Below are 26,945 nucleotides of genomic sequence, written 5' to 3' on the forward strand. Positions count from 1 at the left end.
TGGGGCTAATTCACGCCCTTTTGTAGGTCAATTAGCTTTACGAAGTCTGCGCACGCATCTGAATATGCCATCAACATAACGCGAGTGTAGATTGGAACGGCATAATTTATAATCCTACCAAATATCAAATTCATCTTTAAGGCACCTATTAGAAATTCAAGAAAAAGTATTCTGCTAAATATACATTTTAGCAGCAAAATTGGTAGTGATACCACGCTATCTAAAGGGGAATTGAGAATTTTTAAACTATTCTTTAATATAACTCACCTATAAAGACAATGATTTGGCATTGGCTCTTAACAACGATTTAATAAGATGCAAACTTGAAGGACACGTTGTTAATATTTGATGATAGCAAAAGAAACAACGAAAAGCTTTAATAAATGACAAACATTTTCATCTATAAAATCGACAATAATGAGCTCGAAAGTTACGAATGCGAAATTTAGGACCCTATCGAATGGAGGAGTTTTCTTTTTTTTCTCTCTCCCTCTTATTTTTTTTTTTTCGAGAATTCAAAAGCTGGCAATAGGCACCCAGAAAGGTCAAATAAGCGCCCTGCAGACAATTCCTTACTCTTCTCAAAGTAACTGAGCTTGGTGCACCTATTGAAATGACATAGCTTGTTGAAGTAAAAAAAAAAAAAAAATAGGGACATTTTTCAGAGACAATTAAGCCTCATGTTTACTTTGTTATGTATTTTGACGCTTTTTAGAATTCTTGTGGCGTGATATATTATCTCAGAAATGCTTCGTTACCCCCAATTTTCTTTTTGTATTTCAATAAACAGCGCAAAACCCTCTGTATTAGGTGAACATCAACTTTAAAGATACGTGCATTTACCGTCTTCAAAGTAATTTAAAGACTCGAAACACCTGGTTAGTTGAAAATAGACCCTAAAAGTTCCATTAAACCCCCAAGGAAGCTTTTTCATTTAATTTTAAACCCCAAGGGGAATGCTTATTAGAGAGTAGGTCTTAATGGAGGAGGTGCTTACTTCATGTTATCTTGTATCTGTCCACTGAAAAGGAAAGTTGTGCCTTAGATTCGGTCAATGTAAAAAAAAAAAAAAAAAATTGTAAATGTAATTTATTTACCCACGAAGCCCCAAAGAGCTCTCGGAGCTTGTTCAAAAGGTGTCCGTGCGTTCCAGGTCGAATTGGCAATTGGAAATGTTGGTTTTTATGGAGGGAGGAAAACCGGAGAACCCGGAGAAAAACCCTCGCAGCAGGGACGAGAACTAACAACAAACTCATGGAAGTTTTTTTTTTTGAAGGATTTTAATTAGCAGACAACCTCTGCAAACTGACTTCTTTCTAGAATAATTAAATCGTTGTGTTGATTTTTCGCCTTTGTTTTTTGTCCCGTAATAACGGCTGATGGGGAATACATAATACGTAGTGAATGATTTGCCGATTTTGCTTGGATTCTGATTAAATTAAAGGGGCAGTGTCACCTATTTGTGATGTTACTTTGAACGGCCAAAAAACATATTTGCATCGACAGAATCGTTTAAATCATGGTTTAATTTTAGTTAACAGTAACCCTACTATATACTACACAGAAGCTAGTGTGAGTTATCTTTGGCTGCAGATAGCCAACTATTGAAATGGATTGAAACTTGAAAAAATTGGCCATTTTTTTCAAGTTCTTCCAGTGTATTTGGAGAAATCGCTAAAAAACTGACAATAGTTTGTTCTTCGCAGGAGAAACCACTTTTAAATATTGCTCTAGGAGCAATTTAATGTTTGCGAAAAGGTACCTTGTCAAATATTTGAGCAGTTTCGACAAAAGTTAACACAGTTGGCGTGATGTATCACGACTTTACCGACTTAAATAAATGTAGATGAAGATGTAGACGTAGAAAAGACACAGAGAAATCTCTGTGACTATGCCCCTTTACCGAATTTGTTTTTTTTCCCTGTTAATTGCTATTACTCGTTCCGATTGCTTCGCAATCACGAGTTAAAAACCAAACACAGAATAAAGGCTTCTCAGGTACCTTCACATTAATAGCCTTTTGAAATTGAAAACCAAGTTTACCAACAATTGCGAACTGGATAACACTTGACTTTCGCTGTCGACATTAAATAATGTTTTGCGAAAATAAGACGATTTCCACATGCGCTCGCGTGTTTTCGCTCGTTCCACCATTGCTAAGAAAAATCATAAACTACTCATAATATACCCTTTCTCCTAATTTAGGAGCTCCGCTGTTAGATTGGCCTATGCAAACATTTTCTGAGAGGACTTCGGACAGAAAATAGGCAGAACTGGTTCTAACAGTAGTCGTTTAATGAGTATCCTGAATATAACCCAACTGCCTAAACATTGTTTAATGTAACAGCACTAAACAGTTAGGAACGGAAACCACACAAAAATACAGCCCTACATTTCGTTGTAGAAACTGGTGAATACTGAGATAGCGTTACTTTAAAATAGACCCAGTCCTTAAGACAGCAATACTAAAAAAATCATGCATGTTATTCTAAGTTGTTTTCATGACTACAAAGTTATATATCATATCAATGCTCTTGTCTTTACAGCTACGATTGTGGCAACTTTTGGGTTTATTATTGAAATTAGAGCGTGATCACTGACTCAAATAAAGGGGCAAGGGGCTAACCCATACTTATTATTGTGCTGTACAAGATGATTCTAACTTTTGAGTCTGTGGATGAAATCCTAAAGTGTGACCATTCAAATGAAAGCTACTGAGCAGTACTTTCCTGTGATGCTGCTTATTATGCTGTACAAGGTGATTCTAACTTTTGAGTCTGTGGATGAAATCCTAAAGTGTGACCATTCAAATGAAAGCTACTGAGAAGTACTTTCCTGTGATGCTGCTTATTATGCTGTACAAGGTGATTCTGAGTTATGACTCTGTGGATGAAATCCTAAAGTGTAAAAGCTACTGAGCAGTACTTTCCTGTGGTGCTGTTTATTATGCTGTACAAGGTGGTTCTAACGCTTGAGTCTGTGGATGAAATCCTAGAGTGTGACCATTCACATGAAAGCTACTGAGCAGTACTTTCCTCTGGTGCTGTTTATTATGCTGTACAAGGTGATTCTAACTTTTGCGTCTGTGGGTGAAATCCTAAAGTGTGATCATTCAAATGAAAGCTACTGAGCAGTACTTTCCTGTGGTGCTGTTTATTACGCGGTACAAAGTGGTTCAAAGTTTTGAGTCTGTGGATGAAATCCTAAAGTGTGACCATTCAAATGAAAGCTACTGAGAAGTACTTTCCTGTGGTGCTGTTTAGTATGCTGTACAAGGTGGTTCAAAGTTTTGAGTGTGTGGATGAAATCCTAAAGTGTGACCATTCCAATGAAAGCTACTGAGCAGTACTTTCCTCTGGTGCTGTTTATTATTCTGTACAAGACGGTACTTTCCTGTAGTGCTGTCTCATGTGGTACTGTTTGTTTTGCTGTACAAGGTGGTTAATTTATTCTCACTTTTGAGCCTGTAGATTCAAGTAGTTAAAATCCTGAAGTGAAACATTTCAATTGGAATATGTTGCTGTTGAGCTACTATTTAAAATATTTATGAAATTGAACCACTTTTGACAAACTTGATAATTCGTGAAAATTGAAAAGGGTTCAGGATTTTGAACACTCAGTCAGAGGGTTAGGGTTATAGTGTGGGGCATTCTGGAAAGCAAAGTTAATCGAAAACATCCATTCTTGCGACTGTTAAAGGCCAATTCGCACATAATGCCGAATCATGAGTTAAGAATTAATTGGCTTTTGGGAGTAAAAGAAAACGACACCGAAGTATTTTTGCGCGCTTTATGACTATGCATGCGGGAAAAGTAGATCTTAGCAAGGGCTACTGGAATCCAAAAAGAATATTAGGGATAACCACGCATTTTTTTAGAGATAATTAAGCAACATTAATTCTAAAAATCGTCAAAATACAAAACAATGTATGGAATTTTTCCCAAATTGAAGCTTAATTATCTCTGAAAAATGCATGGTTACCCCTTGTTTTCTTTTCGGATTTCAATAACCCTTGCCAATATCTGCTTTTCTCGCGTACTTATAAACCGCGCAAAAATATCTCTGTTTTAGCAGGCACCACCGTTAAGAAACCCAACTTTTTTGTAACATCGTGAGGTGCGCAGAACGTATGCGCAGTAGCAAAATCAGGCACCGTCCTTAAGACAACTTGCTTCCAATCCAGTGTTGAGTCGTGGAGTCCTGGTTGGATGTGCATCGAAATGCTGGGTTTCTGCAACAATTCGAATACGCACCAAAGTTATCTTCTGACGTCACAGCTCCTCTTCTGCCATCAAATTCGCAATTTATAGAACTTTGAAAACTGTCTATGTGCCAAGCACCAAATTGCCACGTTGCCGCGGTGCATTCTTGACAGTCAATTCCCCGGATGTTCAGGAACTCATATTTCCGACACTGGTTATCCCAATTACCAAACAGATCATGACCTTCCAGCTTTGCGCGTGCGTAGTCGGTGTACACGAGACCATCATCCGGGAAATTGCAAGTGGCTCTTAAGTGGGTTGACACGTTAGCAACTGACTGCATGTGGGACAAAGACAAACGATAAGCATTCCAATTTATCATTCCACCATCTTCATTAACAGGATTGTCAACACCAAATCTGTGATTTTTAAACATGTTGTTGTTCGCGATCGAGAAAGATTGTATTAAGGCCCAAACAAAGCCAGGTTCGGAGTTAAAATCACAGTTAACTGGAAAACGGTTGCCTTGAGAATCGTACAGGAAGTGCCTTCCAGATACCTTGGCGCCATTTGTTACCAGATCTTTGCAGCTGCGTGGATGTTTTATTTTCTCGCACCGCTGACCAGTGTAATAATCAGGACAAGTACAGTTGAACCTCACAGTGGTGGGGTCACAAATCTCCTGACAGGTCCCTCCCTGGAGACATGGATTAGTTTGGCAACATGTGTTGATACAGCGGTCTCTCCCTTGAACAAAGTTTTGCCCGTACTGTTTTAAAGTAGGCAAATATAATTAGTTCTACATAAAAAACATTTCTGTGGGTGACTTTCATGTAAACAAACAACACGTATTCAATAAAGAATTTTTCCTGGTAACGGGGAACCGAACCTGTTTGCCAGGTTTTATTTCGTATAAATTGTTAATTCACTACAAAATTTATACAGTTCCAAAAATATATGAATATACGATATACTCTGCATTATATATTTTGATTGTTACGAAATTTCTTGGGGCGAGAATTAATTTGGAGCGTAAGAAAACTAGACTCTACTTCAAACCAACAACGGTTTGAATTGTCTGAAGTTGAAACTTTCGTCTCTGTACGCCAGCAGGCTTATTAAGAAAAAAAAATACTCACATCCACTTTGTAGTCTCGCACCAAATCATAATAGCTTGCTCCAACTTTGTATTTCAGTGCCGCTGGTTTCATCTCTTTATTGAGGTCGTTCAGTTCACAGTTTTCTCTCTGTTTGTTGTGTATATAGTTCATCGAAATACAGCGACAATCACGTTTGCACATCACGTGACAATCGACAATTTTATCCACTGTCAAGTTTTTAAACACGTGACCTTCAAGGGCATGATGGGAAACAACGTTGTTGTATATACCAAAGTTGAAGTTTTGACAGATGCCGCCAGCAGAGGCGGGGGATTGGCCCAGCAAGAGAGATGAAAGAATCAACCAGTGAATAATTTCCATGTGGTTTGGAAATCGGTTGGAATCTGAAAGAAAGTTGTCAAAAAAAAACAAACAAAAAAAAAACAAGAGGTAATGTGTATTTTGGCAAATCTGTATAACTTCTGTCTTGTTTGATTTATGGGCGTCGGAAATCAGATCATGGACATTTGCAGAACCAATGATAACAGGAGTAAAATTAAAGCGAAAAGATTACATGGTACAGGTTGTGCAAAAAAGAAAAAGAAACAAACACCCTAAACAAACGAACGAAATAAAAAAATCGTATTTGAGCTTGAGCATAAGTGCATTCTTAGGCCCATCCCTCAAGTGAGAAAGAAAAGTGTCAAAAAACTAAGACGTAATGTGTGCCTCAGTATCTTGTAGCCACTGGAATGGGCACTAAACCCGCGTGAGCAGAGTTCACTTCTCCTTGACTAACCATTACGTAAAGCAAACAAACAAATTCGGCCTGAGTGTTATTCCTCAAGTGTGACACTTTACCATGTTTACTTTTTTTTCATCATTTAATTTAATAATAAGAAAAGTCATCCATTCTAAAGTTAATTATTTCTGATCCATAGAATTGCCAAGGTTAACTTTGCGGTTACAGTTATACGTATCATTAGCTGCGTCAATTCTCGCTTATAGCTCTAGTGTTTTTGGTAGTTATCCCTGTTATTCCAACCCAAAGTCCTCCGAATGTTTATCAAAACCAAAAATTGTGTACTTTAATAGAAGAATAATGTCGTGTTACCAGAAAAAAATTAAGAACCAAGGCTTTCGGACTCTTGTCGACTTTGATGTTCATTAATATTGTATCAGACCTTTGTTTGGCTAAATTAACTTTTCACAGCTAGCTTGAATTAAGAGATTTGAAAATAATTGATGTAAAGTTTTCATTGATTTTGTTAAGCAAACTCACATTAGCATTCACATTCAATTTACTGTATCGTTTAGCCGGGTATCCCTTTATCTTGAAGGAAAAAAAAGCAAAGATAAAGGCTCTACTTGACACTGACCTCGTTAATATTTCAAGCTCTAGTTTTGAACGTAGTCTTTGTTGAATTGATGCCGGTTTCAATACATATTAATTATTCAGCCAAGGAGCTTTTGCAGTTGACTGAAAGAACGAAGTGAGTTTAGTCTCCACGATTCTAAAATACCTTAAAAGTTAAGTTGACGGAAAATGTTACAGTTAACCTTTAGTGCTTTTCTTTAAGCTGCTAAACAAACCAAATAATGAAGAAAATACTGCCACAACAGCTGGCTTGTTCTCAAGCATGTGATCAAGGCGCATTTCGACATTTCCAAAGAAAGAAATATTAAAAGAAAGGCTTCATTTATACGTTGGATATCAATCGTGTTCGAATACAATTCAAGTTAAAGATACCAATCGAATCTGTACTTTGTTTGACTTTTCAGGCCTTTCACGTGTGAAATATAGTTCATAACTCGTGTTGTTTCCTGAATGGTTATAGTCTGATATGTAGTGACTTTCGCCCATTTATTTCTAGTGCTTGTATTATATTCGATCTGACGAAAAGCGGCTGTACCACATTGCAGTATCCTTTTAGGAAAATCGATAAATAATTTCCGTAGCACATTACAAGTAACAATGAATCTCGATCACGAACTCCTTTTAGAATTTAATGATTGAAACTTTGTGAGACGTGTTCTTTTCAGGGCAGTAAATTAAAATAGCAAATTAAAATTAAAATTTTTCCACTTTATATGTACGAGACCAAAAAATGTGGGTGCAAAATGCGGAAAATGTGTGTGCAACCAAAGTTATTTTAACATCACGAAGGCTTAAACCTACCTTCAGATATCGAATTGAGTAGCTTAGCCAGCGACGAAATATTTCACAACTGGTAACAATTTGTCTAAGTGTTATCTTTATCCACAAAGTTTATAACGGGTTTGAATAATTAATTGGAATAAAATTGTTTTCAGATTTCTAATGAATGACCACCTTTTTTGTCGTATGGCGGTCAGATTCATAATGCTCACAGTTTACATTGTTCGAACTAAATTGATTTCTTTTTTTGACCAAAGTTAAAAAGAATTTCATTTTACTTCCAGTGGAACTTTTAATAATATAAACTTAAAAAACAATGGAAAACATATGAAAGCAAATGAATTATTAAGGAGAACTCTTAATGCCTTCTATATCGGCGAAGTTATTTCAGTTTGTAATCGACTGGCGAAATTAATCTGCGTCTGCTTTGTTTTGATTGGCTGACCCAATCGAGGGCGGGAAGAAAAGGCGTCTTAACTTATTTCAATTTGCCTTTCAAAACAGTAAATAGATGCAAAAGTGACCATGAATAATGTACTAAATTTAAGTGACGCTGTTTAGACAAAGCTAATTTACTTCATTGATGTCTAGGGGATTCTAAGATATTCATCAGTTTTTACTAAACTTTTAAACAGAGTGTGCTTCAACACATTTTTGGGTGTTTCTTGACAAGTTACGGATATCTGGTAGTAAGGAATTCCAACTGTTTTCTTTTTGCTCTTGTAAAAACGTTCATCGGCGGATGCCTTCTTACGCACCCACGTGGTCAGTAGTTCTACTCTGTATAAAACTGAACGAATGAGTGATAAACATACGAGGAATTGTTTGCTAAGACTACATTGTGAGAACGGTCCAAGAAAATGCATGCATATCAACGGTTATTCGAGTTCTTTAAAAAGCTGTTTGATGGCAGAGAGCGAATTGTAGAAGATGAACATAACTTTGGTTGGTATGAAAATAAAAACACTGCATTTCGATGCACATCCAATCAGTCCTCCACTACTCAACACTGGATTGGAAGCAATTGTCTGGTCAACTCTTCCTTTATCGAAAACACTGTGATGTGTCCATGCCGTCTTGCTTGTAAGCTCCTGTAGCTCAGTGGTAGAGCATCCAAACTTGTAACCGGAAGGTCATAGGTTCCGGACTCTTTTATCCGAGTGTGCCTGGGTCACTCTCTGAATAATACATCATTCTCTTTCATGTACCAGGCTTGAAATATACCATCACATTTATTCCACTGAGCTTAAAAGTAGGAAATTGTCAAAGACAAACGAAGAAAAGCCAGGTAATGAACAAGGAAAGAAAAATCTTCTTCTAACCTCGAAACAAAATATCTGGCTGGCACTGAAAATTAAATTTTTTACACGGGCTAGAAGATCTAAGTATTCTCTAGTTTTGTCAAGTACGATTTAAAAAAGCAGTTACACTGAAAAAGAAACGAAAATTACCAAAATTAAAGTGTTTAAAGAGCAGTGTCATCTATTTTTAGAAACAGTCACTTTGACCGTCAAAAGCACGTTTGTTCACAACTCCCCTCCTAATACACAGAAACTAGTATTAATTATCTTTGGCTGCGGGTTAACAGCATGGAAACGGAGTACAACTTGACAAACTTGGATAATTTTTCCAAGTTCTTCTTCTCTAAAAACCTGATTATAGTTTGTTCCTCCTAAAAGAAATTAATACTTCCTCTTGTTGATCTAAGAGGAAGTTGATGTCAGAGAAGAGAATCATTTCTTTTTTCTTGAATTACTGTGACAGTGTACTTTTAACTTTGATTCTTAAAGAAATCACTGTGCTCACAACATTTGATTTCAACAAGAGCTTACAAACAATGAGTTGAAAAAGGCATCTGCATTTTAAAAGAAAAGCAGTTCTAGCTATCATTTTGACAGTGAGGCTTGTGTTCCTTCCAATGTTGTTTCTGACATTGTTTGCGGCAATAGAATACTTTCTTACAACCAAAGCATCTCTTTAAATCCTCTGTCTTCGAATGACAAAAGGCACATTCTGGCTCCTTCAGAGGAGGGGCCCATTGACTAGGGCGAAACGAAGTTGTTCGATTCAGTCCCGAGAAGAGGGAGGCCATCAGTTCTTGTTGAAACAAGTCTCCGAAGAAATCGGAGAAGCTATCTGGGGAAAAGTCTTGTTCAGTTGGATTGGTGTTTGGAGAAAAGGACTGGCTGGAGGGGAAGTCTTTCATTGCTTCTGTAAGGTAAACAAACATATTAGTCGAATTAGTGTCTTAAACTGACACAAACATTCAGTGCCATGTTCCCATCGCCCGCCTTTTACTTCTTCAAAGTTTTAGAGAAATTTCTTCATTGAAGACAATTATGCATAAATTCTGATATTAGTCTGTATTAAGACATTTTTTATCATAAACGAAGGAAAGATTTCTGACTCGAAAAATCCATGCAACTGAAATGTTGTTCCGAAAAAGAGGGCGACCTAAGAAAACTTTGAACATCTATCTGCACTGACACCAGCGGAGGCAGCGTGGTCGAGTGGTTAGGGCGCCGGACTTGAAATCCGGACTTCCCGGGTTCAAGTCCCGCTCTGACCGCTAGCTGGAGTTGTTTCTCGGCAGCCCCAAGCTCAACTCCTCGGCCGCGCTTGTAAATAGCCAGCTGGTCTGCCTCCTGCCAGTTGGGATTTAATTTTAACCACGTTATTTTCAATTTGTATTATTTCTTTATGAAGTTTATTGCTCGGCCCCACTAGCACTTGTGCTATAAACACTGCCGAGGGTAAATAAAGGTTATTTATTTATTTATTTATTTATTTTTATTTACCAAGAGCCAAGCACTCTGTCAAATGTCAAATTTACTGAAAAAGGAGAGAAAACTATCTTAAGCAAGGAAACGTCGTTTCTTTGGCCTAGATCTTCGACTTACCAAAGAATTTGAGGTTGTTTACTCTTGGAAACAACGGTGATAAAAATGAACTCTTCCACGCACCAGACTCGCTAGACTGAGCAACTCTAGCTGCATTCGTGTAAAGCAATTTTCGTAACAAGACTTTTTCCTGTTAAAAGGAGATCATGGTATTAAATAAGTAAGCAAAGGTTATATTGAGACCAGCCAACCAGTTAGCCGGCAGTCAGTCAGCCTGCCAATATTAGTCAGTCAGCCATCCAGCCAGTCTGTTACAGTGGTCAGCCAGCCAATCAGCCAGGCAATCAATCAATCAATCAATCAATCAATCAATCAATCAATCAATCAATCAATCAATCAATCAATCAATCAATCAATCAATCAATCAATCAGTCACTCACTCAGTCAGTCAGTTAGTCAGTCAGTCAGTCAGTCAGTCAGTCAGTCAGTCAATCAATCAATCAATCAATCAATCAATCAATCAATCAATCAATCGATCAATTCTTACCCTCCCCCTCGATAAAGCTCGCATGTGGATCTATACGACAGCGAATTATCGTTATAAAGAGAATTTCGTAACTGAATGATTAATATCATTAACATATCACAACTCACTTGAGGGTCGGCCACAATTCTTTCTACGGAGAAGTAGGATTTGAGTGTTTGTACGGCCGGTAAATCATTCCGGAACTTTTCGGCATGTTGTTGACAATCGAGGAACAAAACTTTAGCAACAGGCAAATTCTTCCATCTGTACATTTCTTGTACTTTAATAACAAAACCCTTCTTCCTTGACATGTTGTCTGGCGTTTGGTAAGGCTCTTCAATAATTCCACGTTCGTCAACGCAATATATCTTGGGCATCACCTTTCAATGGAAATAAAAATTCAAATTCAAATAAAATTTCATCTCTTCAAAACTTGACCAATTTTAACTGGAAACTACAACTTCTCTACTCCCAGGATACTAACAGATTCTTTAAAGAACCTGTCAGCATTGATCCCAGAATCTGCGTGAGGAAAAATCATGCGAAAAGGACACTTTCACATTACTTTCGTCTCGATTTATCGCTCTATTTTCGCGCTAAAAAAATTCGCAAGTGTAATCCAGCGGCAACTTTTGTACAATTTGAGCGCTATTCCAGTCGAGTGCGATACCTACTTGGAATTTGCTTCAGTTTCTCCCCAAATCACCGCAAATTTGCATGACGTTTCGAAACTTCTGCGATATCGTAGTAACAAATCGCGCCAAAAATCATCTGAAATCGGCGCAAGTTTACATTTGCGATTTTCACCGCGAGATCGAGCGCAAAATAGTTTCAATAAGATGTACGACAAAAATTGTATAAAAATTGCGTGTTTGCAAACGGGTGTAGAGTCACAAAACGACTTTGTCTAGGGGAAGGAAATCAATCATTTTTCCTTGACCAAGGGCAGGGGTTGAGGGATTGCCAAAGCTAGTGACTGCGGCGAGTTATAACATTAATTCATGGGGGCCAGTGAAAGTAGTTTGGTGGTTGGGGGTGGGGGAGACCCAGCCGGCTATTTACAGGAAACAACCTTAACTCCACACACACCTTCGACTCTGTCCTCTCTCCCAATAAAATCATTTGAATGGTTTCTCTGAGGTTAAAAAATGGCGAACCACTTTTTCTTTGATTCTTCAGCACAAGATCGGCTTTGGTTCGAAACATTGTAATGCAGATCCTGAAATATAAATCGAAAGGTGTGTCATTCGGGAGGAACGACAAAATGAAAAAGGAAGCGGTAGAGAAGAGGTTAAAAAAATAGTGAGTCTATTCGTTTTAAAAATTGAACCCTTACTGCAACTGCGTAACGCCCCCTAAAGTAGCGATAACACCTGACGAGTCTTAGGAAGTTAAAATGTTTGTGGACCATGATCTGGCGTTTCTCTCAAATTGTACCTCTCTTGTTTTGGGCTTGAGAGCAAGCAGCGGAAGAGGAGCCTATTTTGTTCTGTTTTTGAAGTAGGGGTGCACGATATGACACTGCTAATAATGATCAAAGATTAAGGAGTGCGTTCGATGTCACCAGTCTCTCTCTCCTTTGCCAAGTTGGTGATGATGTCATCCGCCCCTGCAAAATCTGCGGGGGATGCCTGATACGCGTCCTAAGATCCATTCATTCAATCAATGTTGTCCCACACAATTTCGACTCCAATCTGTATTAGGAGTGCGTTCTTTCTACGTAGAACGCAATAACTATCGCTAGGAAAGGGACTGTCCTCACTCAGTAGTTTGACAGTGCCTGTTTTCATTATACATACTTTATGTCATATAGATTGAAATCCCATAGTGGCAAGGCGTGGAATGGCACTTGTGCTGGCCTCTGTATCACCAGTTCACCAACTGTCCCTTCTTCTCTCTTGGGAAGGTGGCAAAAGACTTTTCCCTTTGTACGTGAAATCTGGAACTTTGACGAATTCTCATCGACAGAACAAGAAAAGTGCATGACGCACTTTTCCCTGAGAATAAAGGTGAAATGTACAACTGTTAGCCAAGAGTTCTCTTGGGCAAGTGTAATATTTTTTAGCAAGTCTAAGCGATTTTTACTTATCACCCTGCGCCGGGTTGCACAAAGCATTTTAAGATAAGAAGGAGTTTTCTGTAACCATTGTCTGCATTCTGAAGGATTTTCTTAAGTGCTATATTGAATCACTAGACTGAGGACTATAATTGTATAGTAGGCAGTGATAATTACATAATTAATTCTTATAGGTACCGTATGTTTGTATTGTTTGCATTGTCACTGAAAAGCCCCACCAGGGGAGTGTCAATAAAGTATTGTATTGTGTTGAAGGTAGATTACTGAGGGTAGGGATCACATAAAAAGCGAGATCAAATCCTCCAAGGGAACGACTACAGAAAACTTCCACTTATCTTAACTGAGATGCTTTAAACAACCGGCCCTGGGGCCCGTTTCTCGAAAGTCCGGTAACTTACCGGGCCCGATAAGTGTCTTTGGCGATAAATGTTTCTCAACCGAAGTAAATTTTTGTTAGCTTTGAATACTAAATTTTAAAATCTTATAATTCTATGAAAACATTGGCCAAGTACCATATCTGTAATCACTTTTTTATCGGCGAAAAAACGTTTAAAAATATACTTATCGGGCCCGGTAAGTTACCGGGACATTCGAGAAACGGGCCCCTGGCCATTTATTTTGCGTGCACTGAATTTTCCCGTCTCGATCTTTGTAGTCTTCATTGCGGTAAATGAGTCATCAATTTGTGAGTTATTTGTAAAACTACCAGCCGTCATGGGACACGTTCGTTGTTGCTTATCAATTTAACGAGAAAGTCAAGCTTTACATACGATAAAGCAATTTTCTTCAGCAGAATCTAAAAACAAATCAATGGCACGTCAGCAGCCGTTGACATCAGAAAAGAACACTATCCAAGAACAAGCGTGGGCGTGCTAACATTCATGGCACTATTTAAGGAACAAAGGGGTTCAAGCCAACCACTCAACAAAGTGGGAAATTAAATGAACAACGCCTAAAATCAAAAGCGTCAGAAGACTGCCTTCCCCTAAATTACACCCTCAAAAAGTACCACAAAGATTTGAGCGTCCATGCTCTTCTCTGCTTTGTAAGATGTATTTAACTAACACCCACCTTTCAGCTCCTTCAAAGTAAATCGTGACTTGAGTTGGACACCTGTCAGGCTGAAAGCGAAACTTCATAGTCTTTGCTTTGCATCTGGCTGAGTCAAGAATTTTAAGCTCTGCAGAGTATGAAATCTTGCTTTCCTCGACTTTTATTACCTAAAGCAGAGGTAAATTAAGCACTAGTTTAAACCAGCAACGCTTTTCCATTTTAACAAAAAGACCCAACCCAAAAAAGTGGGGGTATTTGATCGAACCCCCCAGTTAGGTTACATTATATACGCGCAATCGTTCGACAATTGAGCACGTTGATTGATTGACAACTGTTGTACCTCGGAGTGCTGTTGAATAGTTTACCACGCCTGCCAGGGATAATCAGCATTTCCCTTGCCCTTTAGGAAGGCAATCCCTTAGGACCTCTCAGTCTTTATTTGAAAATTGGTTCTCTGGCGTAACTGCGATCTTTCAAAATGTGCCAACATGCCTATTACATTATAGTGATTGCTATACGTTAGTATACACGATTTCCGGCAGTCAGATTGTTGACAATAGTAGTTACCACAATGTTTTCACTTGCTGACAGCAGTTTCAACAACGGACTTGGTTAGCCAAGACTTACCTCAAGAATTTCACAGCTGTCTTCGGTTGATTCAACCTCGGTAAAAGTTTGCACAGAGAACAAACCAAATTCTTGCACCGGATCAACCCGACCAACACTAACAACACTTTCATCGCCAAGAAAAATCGTCTCACGTTCAATGGTTGGAATCATGTCACTGGAGGAAATCCACATCCGGGAGTGTGACTTAAGCTCGTTCCAGTCTTTTTCACGAAGATGAAATGTCACGACGTTGGTGTTGTCATCGTACCGTAAGCTGTTGTAAATTACTGAGAATGTCCGTTCCTCGGTTAAAGGAAGACCAAAACACCACTTAAATAAAATAAGATAAATACACACAAGGTTAGAATCTACCAGGGAAAGAAAGCGCATTATTTTTTTTTCTCAGTTGCGAGCGAGCGAGATTCTGTAAATCATGCAATATGATTACAGTCGAACCTCCACTAACGGCCACCTCTCCACAACGGCCACCTCTCTATAACAGCCACCTTTTCTTGTCCCGGCGGACAGTCCATACATTAGCTCTTGTTTAAACCTCTCTACAACGGCAACGGCCACTAAAGCGCGTCCCCAACTGCCAAAATAACCTCTCGACAACGGCCAGTATACAGTTCTTTTTCATGTGTAAAAACCTTTTTCTATAAACTGATGCCTTATTCGACATTTGTTTTCGGAAAATTACGTTTCTGTATCCATTTTAATGATATACGCATTTTAATTGTGTGCCATTGATATGCTGCAGTAAGCATAAATTGTCTACAATAATATAGCGAATGTTGCGAACCTTGCTCGTTTCGTCTTTCTGGTTAACATTTTGATTCAAAACATTATTTACGTTTTATTGTGTTTTTTATCTATATATATTATTTAAGATTAGATTGTCATTATAGGCTACAGTAAGCATGAACTTGGCACAATAAACATGTTGTACTTCCCGAAAAAAGGTGTCATATTACACCCCCACCTCCCCATAACGGCCACCTCTCTACAACGGCCACTTTCTTCTGTCCCCAAGGTGGCCGTTGTGGAGAGGTTCAACTGTAGTTCCAGCAGCGGGCAGAATTTGTCGATCTTGCGCGGGAGCCATGGGGCATTTGTTGCAAGGCCTTGTTTTCTTGCGGGAAAAAGATGAAATAATCTTTAAACTTCTTTTTGAGTACTTTTTACAAACAACAATAAACAACAACAACAACAACAACAACAAAAACAAAGATAAGCAAGGCGTGATATATATGACAACGGAAGAATCAGAAAACAAAAGCGACTGTTTCTTTTTAAGGTAAAGGCTAAATCGCATACGGCCTGCATTAACAACTATGATGATGAAAGAAAATAATGAAATTAAATTAAAACTTTATACTTGAAACTGGCTCATTGCAAAATCTGTGCGGTACCTTAATGCAAATCATCGGCACGGGTGTTCCTTTGTACCAAGAGGCAACCGATATTTTGGTGGGTACTTTTATTTCCACCACAGGCTCTAAAAGGGAGAAAAAAAAGAGTACGAACCCTCACGATTGAATAGAAGAAAATATATATGATATTACCAGTAAAGATTTATATGTATGTCCATATCTTTGTTCTTGTGTTTATTATGCTGTACAAGGTCGTTCTAACTTTTGAGTCTGTTGGTGAAATCCTAAAGTGCGACTATTCAAGTGAAAGCTACTGAGCAGTACTTTCCTGTGGTGCTGTTTATTATGCTGTACAAGGTGGTTCTAGCTTTTGAGTCTGAGGGTGAAATCCTAAAGTGTGACCATTCAAATGAAAGCTACTGAGCAGTACTTTCCTGTGGTACTGTTTATTACGCTGTACAAGGTGGTTCTAACTTTTGAGTCTGTGGATGAAATCCCAAAGTATGACCATTCAAATGAAAGCGGTTAGGCACTACTTTTCAGTGGTGCTGTTTGTTTTCCATAATACGAAAAGAAACCTGTAGTTTTATCCACTTTTAAACTCACAGCGAATATGGAGATTAAACGGGACAATGAGTTGGGAAAAAGCACCTAAGTTACCATCTGCACCCACGGTACGATATTCAAACGGTCATTTTATGTTAATAGGAATATCGTTTTAGCCATTTTTTTGGTAATCAAGTCTTACCTTGTTCAATCCCAACCGATGCTTTCAACAAATTCCACGACAAACCAAACTTTTCATTGAAATCAGCCGGCAGCTCACTTTCAAGAAGATCGAATATGGTTCTGGCTGTGAGAAACACAAAATGACAATGACAACAATTGGTCATACTGTCAGGAGAAACTTTCTTGAATGTCAAATGGACGAGTTAAATATGCGAGCGGATGAACTATTGCTTCTCGGCGTGATTAGCTCACTTGGTGGGAAATGAATCAGAAAAACATCCGGATGGCAAAAACCAGATTCGAAACTAAAACGCGCAGGGACTGGGGAAAGTGCCAAATCCCTAATCTTGTACCCAGATCTCAGTCGGTTCAAGGATAACCGCCTGACCGTGGGAGATCTGGGTACGAGATTAGCAAATCCCTTTCTATTTTCTCCCCAGTCCCCACTCCCTGTTTGGCTACCATGCGTCCTTTTTCTACTTTCATCCTGGCAGTTCTTACAAACTGCGATCCTGAAACAGGCGACCATTAGTTGAAACTACACATCTCGAAAGAACTAACCTCCACCTTTGATAAGTGGCTTCATCTGATCAATAATTCTCATGAAGGTGAGAGGCGAGGACAAGGTAACTCCATACACCTGTTTTCTTTCTATTACATTCGGTATATTGAAGCACCGCTCAACAAGGCGTAGTAAGGCTTGTACAACGTCACTGTTTCTTTCTGTAATCATGAAAATAACTTTCAGTACATTCGTGCTCTGATGGGTTAAAAGCTGTGTTTCTATTACTCTGTAGTGACACGGTAAATTTCCTCTGCGTTAGCTCCCCACACCCTGAAATATAACAAGTCATCTCCGCCTTTCATGCTGTTTTAAAATTCCACCTTATATTGTATAGTTGTTTGTCTGCCTGTTGTTTCGGCCCTGTTTCTCCCGAATCCTACCGGCGTATAACAGTCTGACAATAGCCTGAACGATGCAAAAGTAAGCGAGAGAAGGATCAATTACAGGTTTTTTTTTCCAAAGGAAAACAAAGCAGAGAATGACTGTCTCAGGCTCAGAACACTGCCCCTTTACAAGAGGAAGATTAATAGCGGAACTAAATTCAGGACCCTACATAGCGAGGGGGCAAGGGGGGCAGCTGCCCCGCAAGGAAAACTGAATTTTCTTTTCTAACATAGTAGTTGAGTTTTCTGGGCTATTTCTTGTAAACATATTGGATAATCATTTTGAAAAATCTTTCGAGGCAAACGCCAGTATGAGTTTTCTAGTGAAAATATATAATGATTTTGTAATTTTGGCTGCCTGACTGCCTGTGGACTCGGTCATCAATGACAGAAGATCGATTACGTGGCCTTGCATGCTGTTTAATTCATCGCGGAACGGGATGCACTCCCACTCCAATAGAGAACTATGACATGAAGTCAAATTGGAGAAGAATCTAGAACAGCCTTGTAGGCTAGTTTTTGATACCGAAACCTGGAATTTTAGCTCCAGTTCCGTCAAGCCGTTGTCCCTGTTAAAACTGACGAAGGCTTTCAACGTAGTTTTGAAACCTCCCATATAAAGTGTTAAACTTCTGTTCACAGTACTTATAGCTTGAATTTAAGATGGTATATAAATCATTATTGTGTAGCAGAGACCTCGGGGGCAATTTCAAGCTTAATTACATCCATTTTGAAATCACTGGTGATCCTTGGAATCTGATTGGTCCAAAATGGTGCAATTTGGGAATTTTTGCTCTAAATCGCATCCTTTCTTTAGCCCATCAAAATGGACATGAAGTAATACAAATAGAATATTAATATTGACAATGATACTCTGTGATTTCAAAATGGATGTAATTAAGTGGTAATTGAACTTCGTGTCGTGCAATTTTGGTCTGAAATCTGAAATCCACTCAGTTCAATTACCAATATAAACAAGGTGTTTATGCCATAATTAATCATGACAATTTAGGAAAAAAGTATCAGTGTGTTTTGTTTTCTTTCTGTGTAGGGGTGAAAACAAAAACGTCCAACTATAAACCCCGTCTGTATACGGGAGACCCCTGTGAGGGGTGTGCGGAGATTGCGCCCTCAGACAAAAAATCCTAGGTACGGCCCTGAAATTACTAAAATAACAATTATAAACAAACCTATCGTCAGCATAGTTCTCTTAGGTGCAGCTTTTACCCAGCAAAGAATCTCTTCACTGCCCTCCACTCTGTCTGGCAGTTTACTATAACAAGAACAAAAGAACCAGATTTCGCCATGCAGCTGATGCGTAAAGCTTCTTATAAAAGGGGTCCGTCCTTTGGCCAGTCTATTAGATGCAAGATAATTACAATGGATCGGGTTCGGTCTCTCAGATGGGTAGTATACATTTTTCGTTCTCTCAAGTTGAAAGTGCTTTAAATTCTTTGGTAAAGATTAAGCGTTATTAAGTTACAGTGCGTGAGAAAGTAGTAGAGAAGGGCATAATATAGTTAACTAATTGTATGCCCTTTAAAATTACGATACAATATTTGTTAAGATAAAAAAAGAAAAAGGAAAACTAATTATAAATAGAGAAGAAGAAAGACAGAAAACGTTTTACAAAGTCGTGTGGCAGTGATTAATACTGAGAAAATAATACTGGAAGAGAGCTCGTTTAAATAGTTGTTTTGTTGGTTTCTGACGAATAGGGACATGAATGAACGCTTCTTTCCCTACGATGTATTCGGGCGACTTGCCGGTCTGATCATCCTGTTACTAAAATGTAGTCACTCTGTCTTCCACATGGTGTGTTTCAGACAAAATGGCTGAAAAGAGAGAGAAAGAGAACAAAAAAAAACAAAAAAACAAAACAAAACAAAACAAAACAAAAAAAAAAAACAGCCGACAGCGGTACCTCTGGACGCTGTGCCGGAGCGTTGTACCATGACAATGCACCACGAGATTTCGGCCCGCGGTTCGCTTATGCCAGCTGGAGATGGTTCCGAGTTACTTTCCGATACCTTGTCCCCGACAAGACAGTGAGGGAGGGAAAAGTCGGCCCCTAGACCATATGAGACAGATCCCTTTCGTTGGCAGCTCGGTTCCACCTTACTGACTTAAACTGAGATTCAGCCATGTATATATATGACAATGTAGTAATTTTGTCTTCCATGTGGTACCATGTGGTTCCATTTTGTCTTTCATGCGCGCGTGCTGAAACAATATAATGACAGCAGGATGACCCGTGGTCTTAAACTGAGATTCAGCCATTTATATATATGAAAATGTAGTCAATTTATATTCCATGTGGTACGTCTTGAGGTTTGAGCATGCGCACGTGCTAAAACGATATAATAACAGAAGGATGACTCGACCCGTGGGCAAACGACCCGTAGTCTCGGAAGTACCGCTAATGGACTCCTCTTACCCTTAATTTCATTCTTAAAATTGTTATTGCCGTTTTCCCGAAAAAGACTGCTCCTCCGATGGATTGTTGACATTGTCTCTTTTTTCTCTCTCGGCACTTCGTGCCTCGCTCGAAAACCTTCGCCCTTCTGTTTCCCCACAGGCGACCATAGCTGGCTTAGGGATAATCTTTCAACTGACGCGTAATAAGATTCCATGACGCTTTGTTCGATCACGTTCTTGTATTTAAAACGATTTTTCCCGCTATTTTCCGGGGAATTTCGCCGGAATTTATATCAAGTTTGACTCCTTTGCGCCTCGTGCAGTCCATTTCCACAATTACAGATATATTGGTGCATTGAAATTGCACAAGCTCGTCAAACCTGGGGTACAAACCTTAGCCAAGCAAGCCTTTGATCCAATATCATAAAGTGTTTTTTGTGCCGAAGAGCTTGGGTTTTTTTTAGCTTCATCAATCGAAACCGTTGATTCTCTTCAAACCTCAAATAGCTCCTCCATAAATTTAATCGGTATTCGAGCAACGCATTCCAAAATATTAAATTGCATATCACCACGGAGTTTGCCTAAAATGTAATACTGTTTAAGGTAAGCCAAGTAACTTTATGAGCCCTGGCATCAGTGGAAACATACTAACATACTAAAGTTTCAAAAGGGGGTTTCCTTGGCCCTTATAAACCGATTTCTACCATGGAAACAGTCATTGTTAAAGTGAGACTAAATACCTGCTGCCCAATTCCAGATCAACAGCCATCTTCAAACCAAGAACAGTTGGCAGAAGTTGGACCGGAACACCGATGCTTTGGTTGTAAAAGTCCTCAATACTTTCACAACCCGCAGCCCATAACATGCTCGATGTGAACAGGAGTGACTCGTTTGGCCTTGAAATAAAAATATCAACTCTATTAGCTATAACAGTTTGTAACTGATTTTTCCATGGCTTATTGCAAGTCGATGGTTCTAACTAGCTGCCTCGCTGTTCTCTATTTGACAATTATTCTATTAGCGTGTGTCCGATATGAGATAATAGAAATCCAACGAGGGGCGTTAGCTATAATCATCCGGACAATCGACAATCTTGGACAAAACCAGTTGAGAAAAATGCGAATTGTTCGCATAGATTTCAATCTCACTTAAGGACGGTGCCTATTAATAAAGAAGTATTTTTGTGTGGCTTATGACTATGCGGGGAAAGCAGATTTTCAGGTAAGGGCTTTTGAAATCCAAAAAGAAAATTCGGGGTAACCACGATTTTTTGGAGATAATTAAGCAACAATTATTCTAAAACACAGTAAAATACAAAGCAATGTATGGCGTTTTTTTTTTCCAAATTGTAGCTTTATTATCTCTGAAAAATGCATGGTTACACCAAATTTTCTTTTTAGATACCAAGAGCACTTGCTAAGTTCTGCTTTCTCCGCATAGTTTTAAACCTCGCTAAAAAGTGTATCCCTGTATTAGTAGGCACCACCCATAGGAAATCCGAGTACCTCGAGATGCGCAGAACGTATGCACAGTAACAAAAGTATGCATCGTCTAAAACACCGCCTGGAAAGCAACAAACCTTCACTCTCCCTCCCCTCCCCCTCATTAAATGTTGCTTTGAAGGTTGGAGGATTAATCAGCCCATTTTTCAGCCGCGGACCAACACTGATAAACGGACGGGGTGGGGCTGAGTTGTTGATGTATCAATGTACCGGTAGAATCTGTAGGTCGACGAAATGTTCCTCAACGGCTTTGTCCAGGATTGGAGTGATGAACCTTAATTAAAAGGTACGTTCAATACGAAATTTTGATCACAACTGTAAGGGTTTGGTCGCTTGATAGAGGTCAGCATTACAGTAACTTTAAAAAGGAAGTAATTTTCTTAGCTTCCTAATTTTCTTTCTGCTTAATAGAGAGTGACCGCTTGATACGGTACCGCTTAATACAGGTTCGACTGTGTCTCGTTTCCGTGGTCGTAGTGGACACGATTTGGACGTTGCTCAACCAAACGGTAAGGACAACTTGTTCCTTGACAGAATTTAAACAAGATACGGGCATAAATCTCACTGTTTTATGCAATATCATACAGATAACTCGAAAACCTGCGACGGGATGTTTTTCCTCAACGATAGTTACGTCAGAGAGGTATGACTCTGATATTAACGTTATTAGTTCATGGGCCAGACCAGTGCAGTCGCCTGCTGTAACATGATTATGTTTTGTGAAAAGGAAATACTAGAATTCACGTACTTTTTTAGCCTTGGTGCACAGCATACGAGCACATTCAGCAAACCAATATGATCACCAACATTGCTAGTATCGATGACATCAAATGCCAGTTCACGAGGAAAACCGCTGGTACACAAGCCGAGGGCATCGCCAGTCCAGAGGGTAACCTGAAAAATGGATTTACACTCTGTTTTTTTTATAAGAACCTTTTTTATAAGAACGTCGAGGCTGAGATAAACCAAAATTTAAAAAAAACGTATTAAGAACATTCCTCAGGCTGCGAGTCGATTAAGAACGTTTTTATTTTGCTAATCTGTATATAAAATCAAGGTCACAAGTGTAAATTAACCAAAATAATTAAGGGCATGTTTTGTATAACATTAACAATGGTGACACACATCTCGGTTTGTCATAGTCAGCATTTCTTGGAGTACCATATCTCAGCAGGCAATGCACTTTGATAGGTTTTCTGCATAGACTTACTGAAATACATGTAGTGTATACCATGTAATTTAAGAACATCTTAAGAACGTTTTCAGCCTCACATCGCAAAAAAATATAAGAATGGTTCAGCCTCAGCTCCAAAATTAGACGTTCTTATAAAAAAAACAGAGTGTACCTTCTTATATCATTTTAATGAATCACTTTGTAAGTTTTATTCAATATTACAGGTGATTGCACCAGGTTTTGTTGTTTTTCTACTGCTTACTTTAATACCAAACCAACACTCCTATAAAATGACAAAATTATCGTAAAGAGATTTTGAATTCGCTCTGACGAAGGGCTGAGGGCCTCTTCTTATGAGCCCAGTAACCGGGACGAATTTTGTCTTCTGGTCATATGGGAAATTTAATCCCGGTTACCGAGATGAAAAATGTCAGCGACCTTACAAGCCATACGCAGTTGAAAATGTTTCGTCCCGGACAGTCTCGGTATCCGGGCTGGAATGTTCATATGGGAAAAATTTCCAGCTCGGTTACCGAGATCTCGGTCGCAAAAACCAAGATCTCGGTAACCGGGCCAGCCCGCCTTCTCTTATGAACACATCGAAATTTTTGTAAAGAAAAGAGTGGCGAGGCGAGATCTCGGAAACCGAGCCAGCCCGGTCGACCGGCCGGCTCATATGAAGAGGCCCTAACACTCGAAACGTAATCTCTTTAACGAAATCTCTTTACGGTGGCCATATTGCCTTATCAGTCTTATCAATTTTGTTGATAAAACCTACCACACTGCAAGACAGACTACTCAAAGGTTCTCGCTGGGGTGCCAGATTTTTTGTACCTGAGCAATTGACTTGACTTGTGACAAAGGTGACATTCTTTGTCTTTGCTAAAATGTTCATATGAAAGAATGGGAAGTTGTGTGAATACGTCTATATTATGTATTTTCATAGCAAATATACATGACTAACTTTCAAAGCTGCTGGGTGACTCTTCTTATACTGTTGGTATCGTTTCACCAGCAACTTTAGGCTTCCCTTACATGCAGCGGTTAGCGATCCACATCGAAGTAGGTCTTGTCTAGGAAAACAACGTTAATGTATACGATTAAACGAGTTCGTGATTGTAGAGAAAACCAGTCTACACGAAATACACGGCTTCAGAGCATCCTGCGAGCTGAGTCTCTTCAGAGAGGATCTCTGGGGATTTTTAATATCGATCAGTTACTGAAAGAACTACCACTGATCATAAGGAAATAGCGTTCTCACATCGCCCGCACGTCCGTACACAGCCTGATACAAACACTGATTCCAATCATCTGTTTTTGTTCCTTAGAACACCACCGATTGAATTAACTCCAGTAGAAAAAACAAAAAACAAAAAAACCTGAACAGCTTTCTCTTAATTCCCGCAAACGAAAGCAACCCGATTACGATTTCTTCAAACGTCAATTATCAGGATAATTCCTAGTTCAGGAGCACCAATGAAAATATTTAAGAAAATACTTCTAAGGCAGTTTTCTGTTTTCCAAGATCGTTTTTGGATCCTGTTTGATCCGTTTGGATAAGTTAGCTGAATATGTAAAAGGAATTCAGTTAATTTTCCCATGTTAGTAAAGTTTTAGGTGACAAAACACCAAAGAGTATCGGGCAGCAAAATGGGGGTCACCGTGCTCGTTTTTGTGCACCCTGAATGGCTATTATAGTAAATAGATGACCCACGAGGTTTATATTAGAAACGCTAGTAATCAGAAAAGGGAACTATCATGTCTAGAAAAATTAATTTCTTGCATTAAAATATCGAAGCAGTTCAACAAAATTTACTTTAATCTTACACAACAAACTATTTTCATTGAACTGGAATTAAGATTATGAAAGAAATCAAAGATTTTGCTGCGTGTGCACGTAAGCAGCACTACCTAAATACGTGCTTTTTAACGCATTTAGATAAAAATATCTCAAAGTAGAGTATTAAACTTTTCTTGAAATCGCGATATATAGTGGCCAACCGTATGACATTTAAATTGATGCATTAAAAAATGGGGGTCACCGTGCTCGTTTAAAAGAAAAGGACCATTTATTTTCCTGCCGAGCTTAAACTCAACGAAATCCCGTAACGTTCTACGTGCGCGCGCTCGTGCGCGCGCTAAATGACGCGAAAAATTATGCGCCGCAAGGATGCGCAATGCAATTCAACGGAATCACCTTGATCAAAACTTCTGACGCGATTTAGGCATTCCAAACAATTCACCTGAAAATGAACTAGAGGTTGGGTAAACTACAGGTTGGGTGCGCCGTCAGTGTTCTAGCTGCAAGAAGGCGACTGTCTAAAATCTAGTGTAGTTGCCACTAGCAACATGAATTTGTGGTTTGCATACATATTCAGTGAATACGTAGGCGTGCGATGGTAAATGGATACGAACAAGAAAGAACTTCTTCTTACGCTGTTTGGAATGAGAACATTTCAAAGTAGCCGACACCCCTAAATTGGTACAAAAAAAAAAAAAAAAAAAAACTGGGGGGACGGAAGGGGAGAGATCCTACGTTCATCTTATAGATATAAGGTGTTTGCCTACAGACCTGACAAGCAAAATATAACAAGTTGGGAAGCGGATCTGCTGAGCTCAACGTTTATTGGTGACTTACTTTTCAAATGGCAGATAACTTTCAAAGGCACAAGCACCATAGTGTTGCTTCCACTCATGAACAAATGGGCGAATCAATGTTGGATTTGCTCTGTCAGACTCATCGCTTGTGGATCCCTCCACGAACCAGTGCTTTATTTCCTTGTAAAATGAATTTGTTGGTGTTGGTGATATAAAGTCAATTCCTTCATCACTTATCCCCATCATCATTTGTGATATTACAGTAGAGCACTGGCCGTCAAGTTTGAATCTAAATTCTTGCATCTTATCACCTATGTATTTGTTTCTGTCCTCTTTAACGTTCTTCACGTCAAGATCGAGCCCCTTCCAATCCTTCCATATATTTCGGCACTCCTCAAGAACGGCGCCGTCTTGAAACTTCAACACGCTCGGGTCGGCGTCATCAAAACTCTTCTCGACAAAGTCTGAAAGGATTTGCTGTAACCTGACAAAGTGGGCTTCAGAAAGCGCCATATTATACCAGATATTCCACAAAAAATTCATGTCTTCTGTGACATCAGGATTTATCGAACCGGCGACTTCGAGCAAAACAGCATTACGAGCAATAATCGTGGGATCGTAATCATTTAGATGAAAATTTAAAATCTTAGGACGTTCTTGAGGCTTTCTTAGCCAAATTTCTGACACGGTATACAAAATGTTCCTCACATCACCCGAAGCTAAGAGCAGCAAGTCTAGTTGTCGTTCGTTCGATGTTCCTAATAATTCTGTGAGGTCTCTGGCCCTTGTATTACCCATAGAATAAGAGTGAAGACCCTTGGGGTAAAGAATCATTCCTGCAGGATTATGAAATCCCAGAATTGGAACTCCTTCCCTGTTATATTTCGCCATGTTGTTGATGTTCGTTTGCGATTTAAAATTGCAACGGAAGCGCTTTTTCGCGGAATCGAAACAACTCTCGGCACTTTAATTCCAAGAATCCTGTCCGTGAGAAACCTGGATTCGACAGTAACTTTCTTTGGCAATGACGTAAGCCTTGATGAGGGTACGCGAGCTATTTTTAGGAACAGTTTGAAAACTGGACCAATGAAAGTCCAGTTTTGCTACAAGTTGCTATACTAGTGCACTGCAACTATTTATAAGTGTTTTGGTCGCGGATATCGAGAATAGCAATGGATTGCGCACTTGAAAAAAAAATTGCCACTTTTTTCAAGTCCTTGCCTCAGTTTCAGCCTACTTAGAAAAATCGCTTGGTGTTCTGGGAGCACTTCGTGAGCAGGAAGTGATACTTAAGTTTCGATACAGTTTTCACAAAAAAGCACGAATCCCATGACAAAGCCACTTTCAATTTACTTGTTTGCACTGTGAACGTAACGGCTACACGACATTGCTCTTAAACAAGCTGAAACAGCTGCTCTAAAAGGTGTTTCTTACGTCGAGTAAATCGTTTAATATTCACTCGTGGAACATAGTATTCGTCGTTAGAGGGAGCCATTTGCGGATGAATATTGCATGTAATCGTAAGCGTTTACTCTCTTCTCTCTGTCGAATCGAAATAACTTTTACGTACCACGCCGTGAGTTATTAAAGCGAGAAACATGAGCAAACGACATCTTTTTGCTTTTATCTTTCTTGGGG

General features: G+C 39.1%; 2 protein-coding genes across 2 annotated transcripts; both read right to left on the reverse strand.

Annotated features, from left to right (window-relative positions):
* Positions 1–3,934: 3,934 nt before the first annotated feature.
* Positions 3,935–7,514, reverse strand: LOC146468572 (uncharacterized). The gene is made up of 3 exons (XM_085124307.1): positions 7,482–7,514; positions 5,342–5,706; positions 3,935–4,971 (listed from the first exon to the last, which is right to left on the reverse strand). Exons 2-3 carry the CDS (start codon positions 5,681–5,683, stop codon positions 4,159–4,161), a joined length of 1,155 nt encoding a protein of 384 aa, XP_084980433.1. The 5' UTR covers positions 5,684–5,706; positions 7,482–7,514; the 3' UTR covers positions 3,935–4,158.
* A 207-nt stretch (positions 7,515–7,721) lies between these two features.
* Positions 7,722–26,303, reverse strand: LOC146468573 (uncharacterized). The gene is made up of 15 exons (XM_085124291.1): positions 25,348–26,303; positions 23,674–23,782; positions 22,284–22,429; positions 20,774–20,929; positions 18,806–18,888; positions 17,229–17,390; positions 16,687–16,791; positions 15,978–16,063; positions 14,584–14,895; positions 13,975–14,123; positions 12,626–12,823; positions 11,916–12,045; positions 10,955–11,206; positions 10,361–10,490; positions 7,722–9,671 (listed from the first exon to the last, which is right to left on the reverse strand). Exons 1-15 carry the CDS (start codon positions 26,196–26,198, stop codon positions 9,340–9,342), a joined length of 3,201 nt encoding a protein of 1,066 aa, XP_084980417.1. The 5' UTR covers positions 26,199–26,303; the 3' UTR covers positions 7,722–9,339.
* Positions 26,304–26,945: the final 642 nt, after the last annotated feature.

Source organism: Pavona decussata, unplaced genomic scaffold (genome assembly GCF_977016875.1).
Source record: "Pavona decussata unplaced genomic scaffold, jaPavDecu1.1 SCAFFOLD_130, whole genome shotgun sequence".
Taxonomy (NCBI): Eukaryota; Metazoa; Cnidaria; class Anthozoa; order Scleractinia; family Agariciidae; genus Pavona; species Pavona decussata.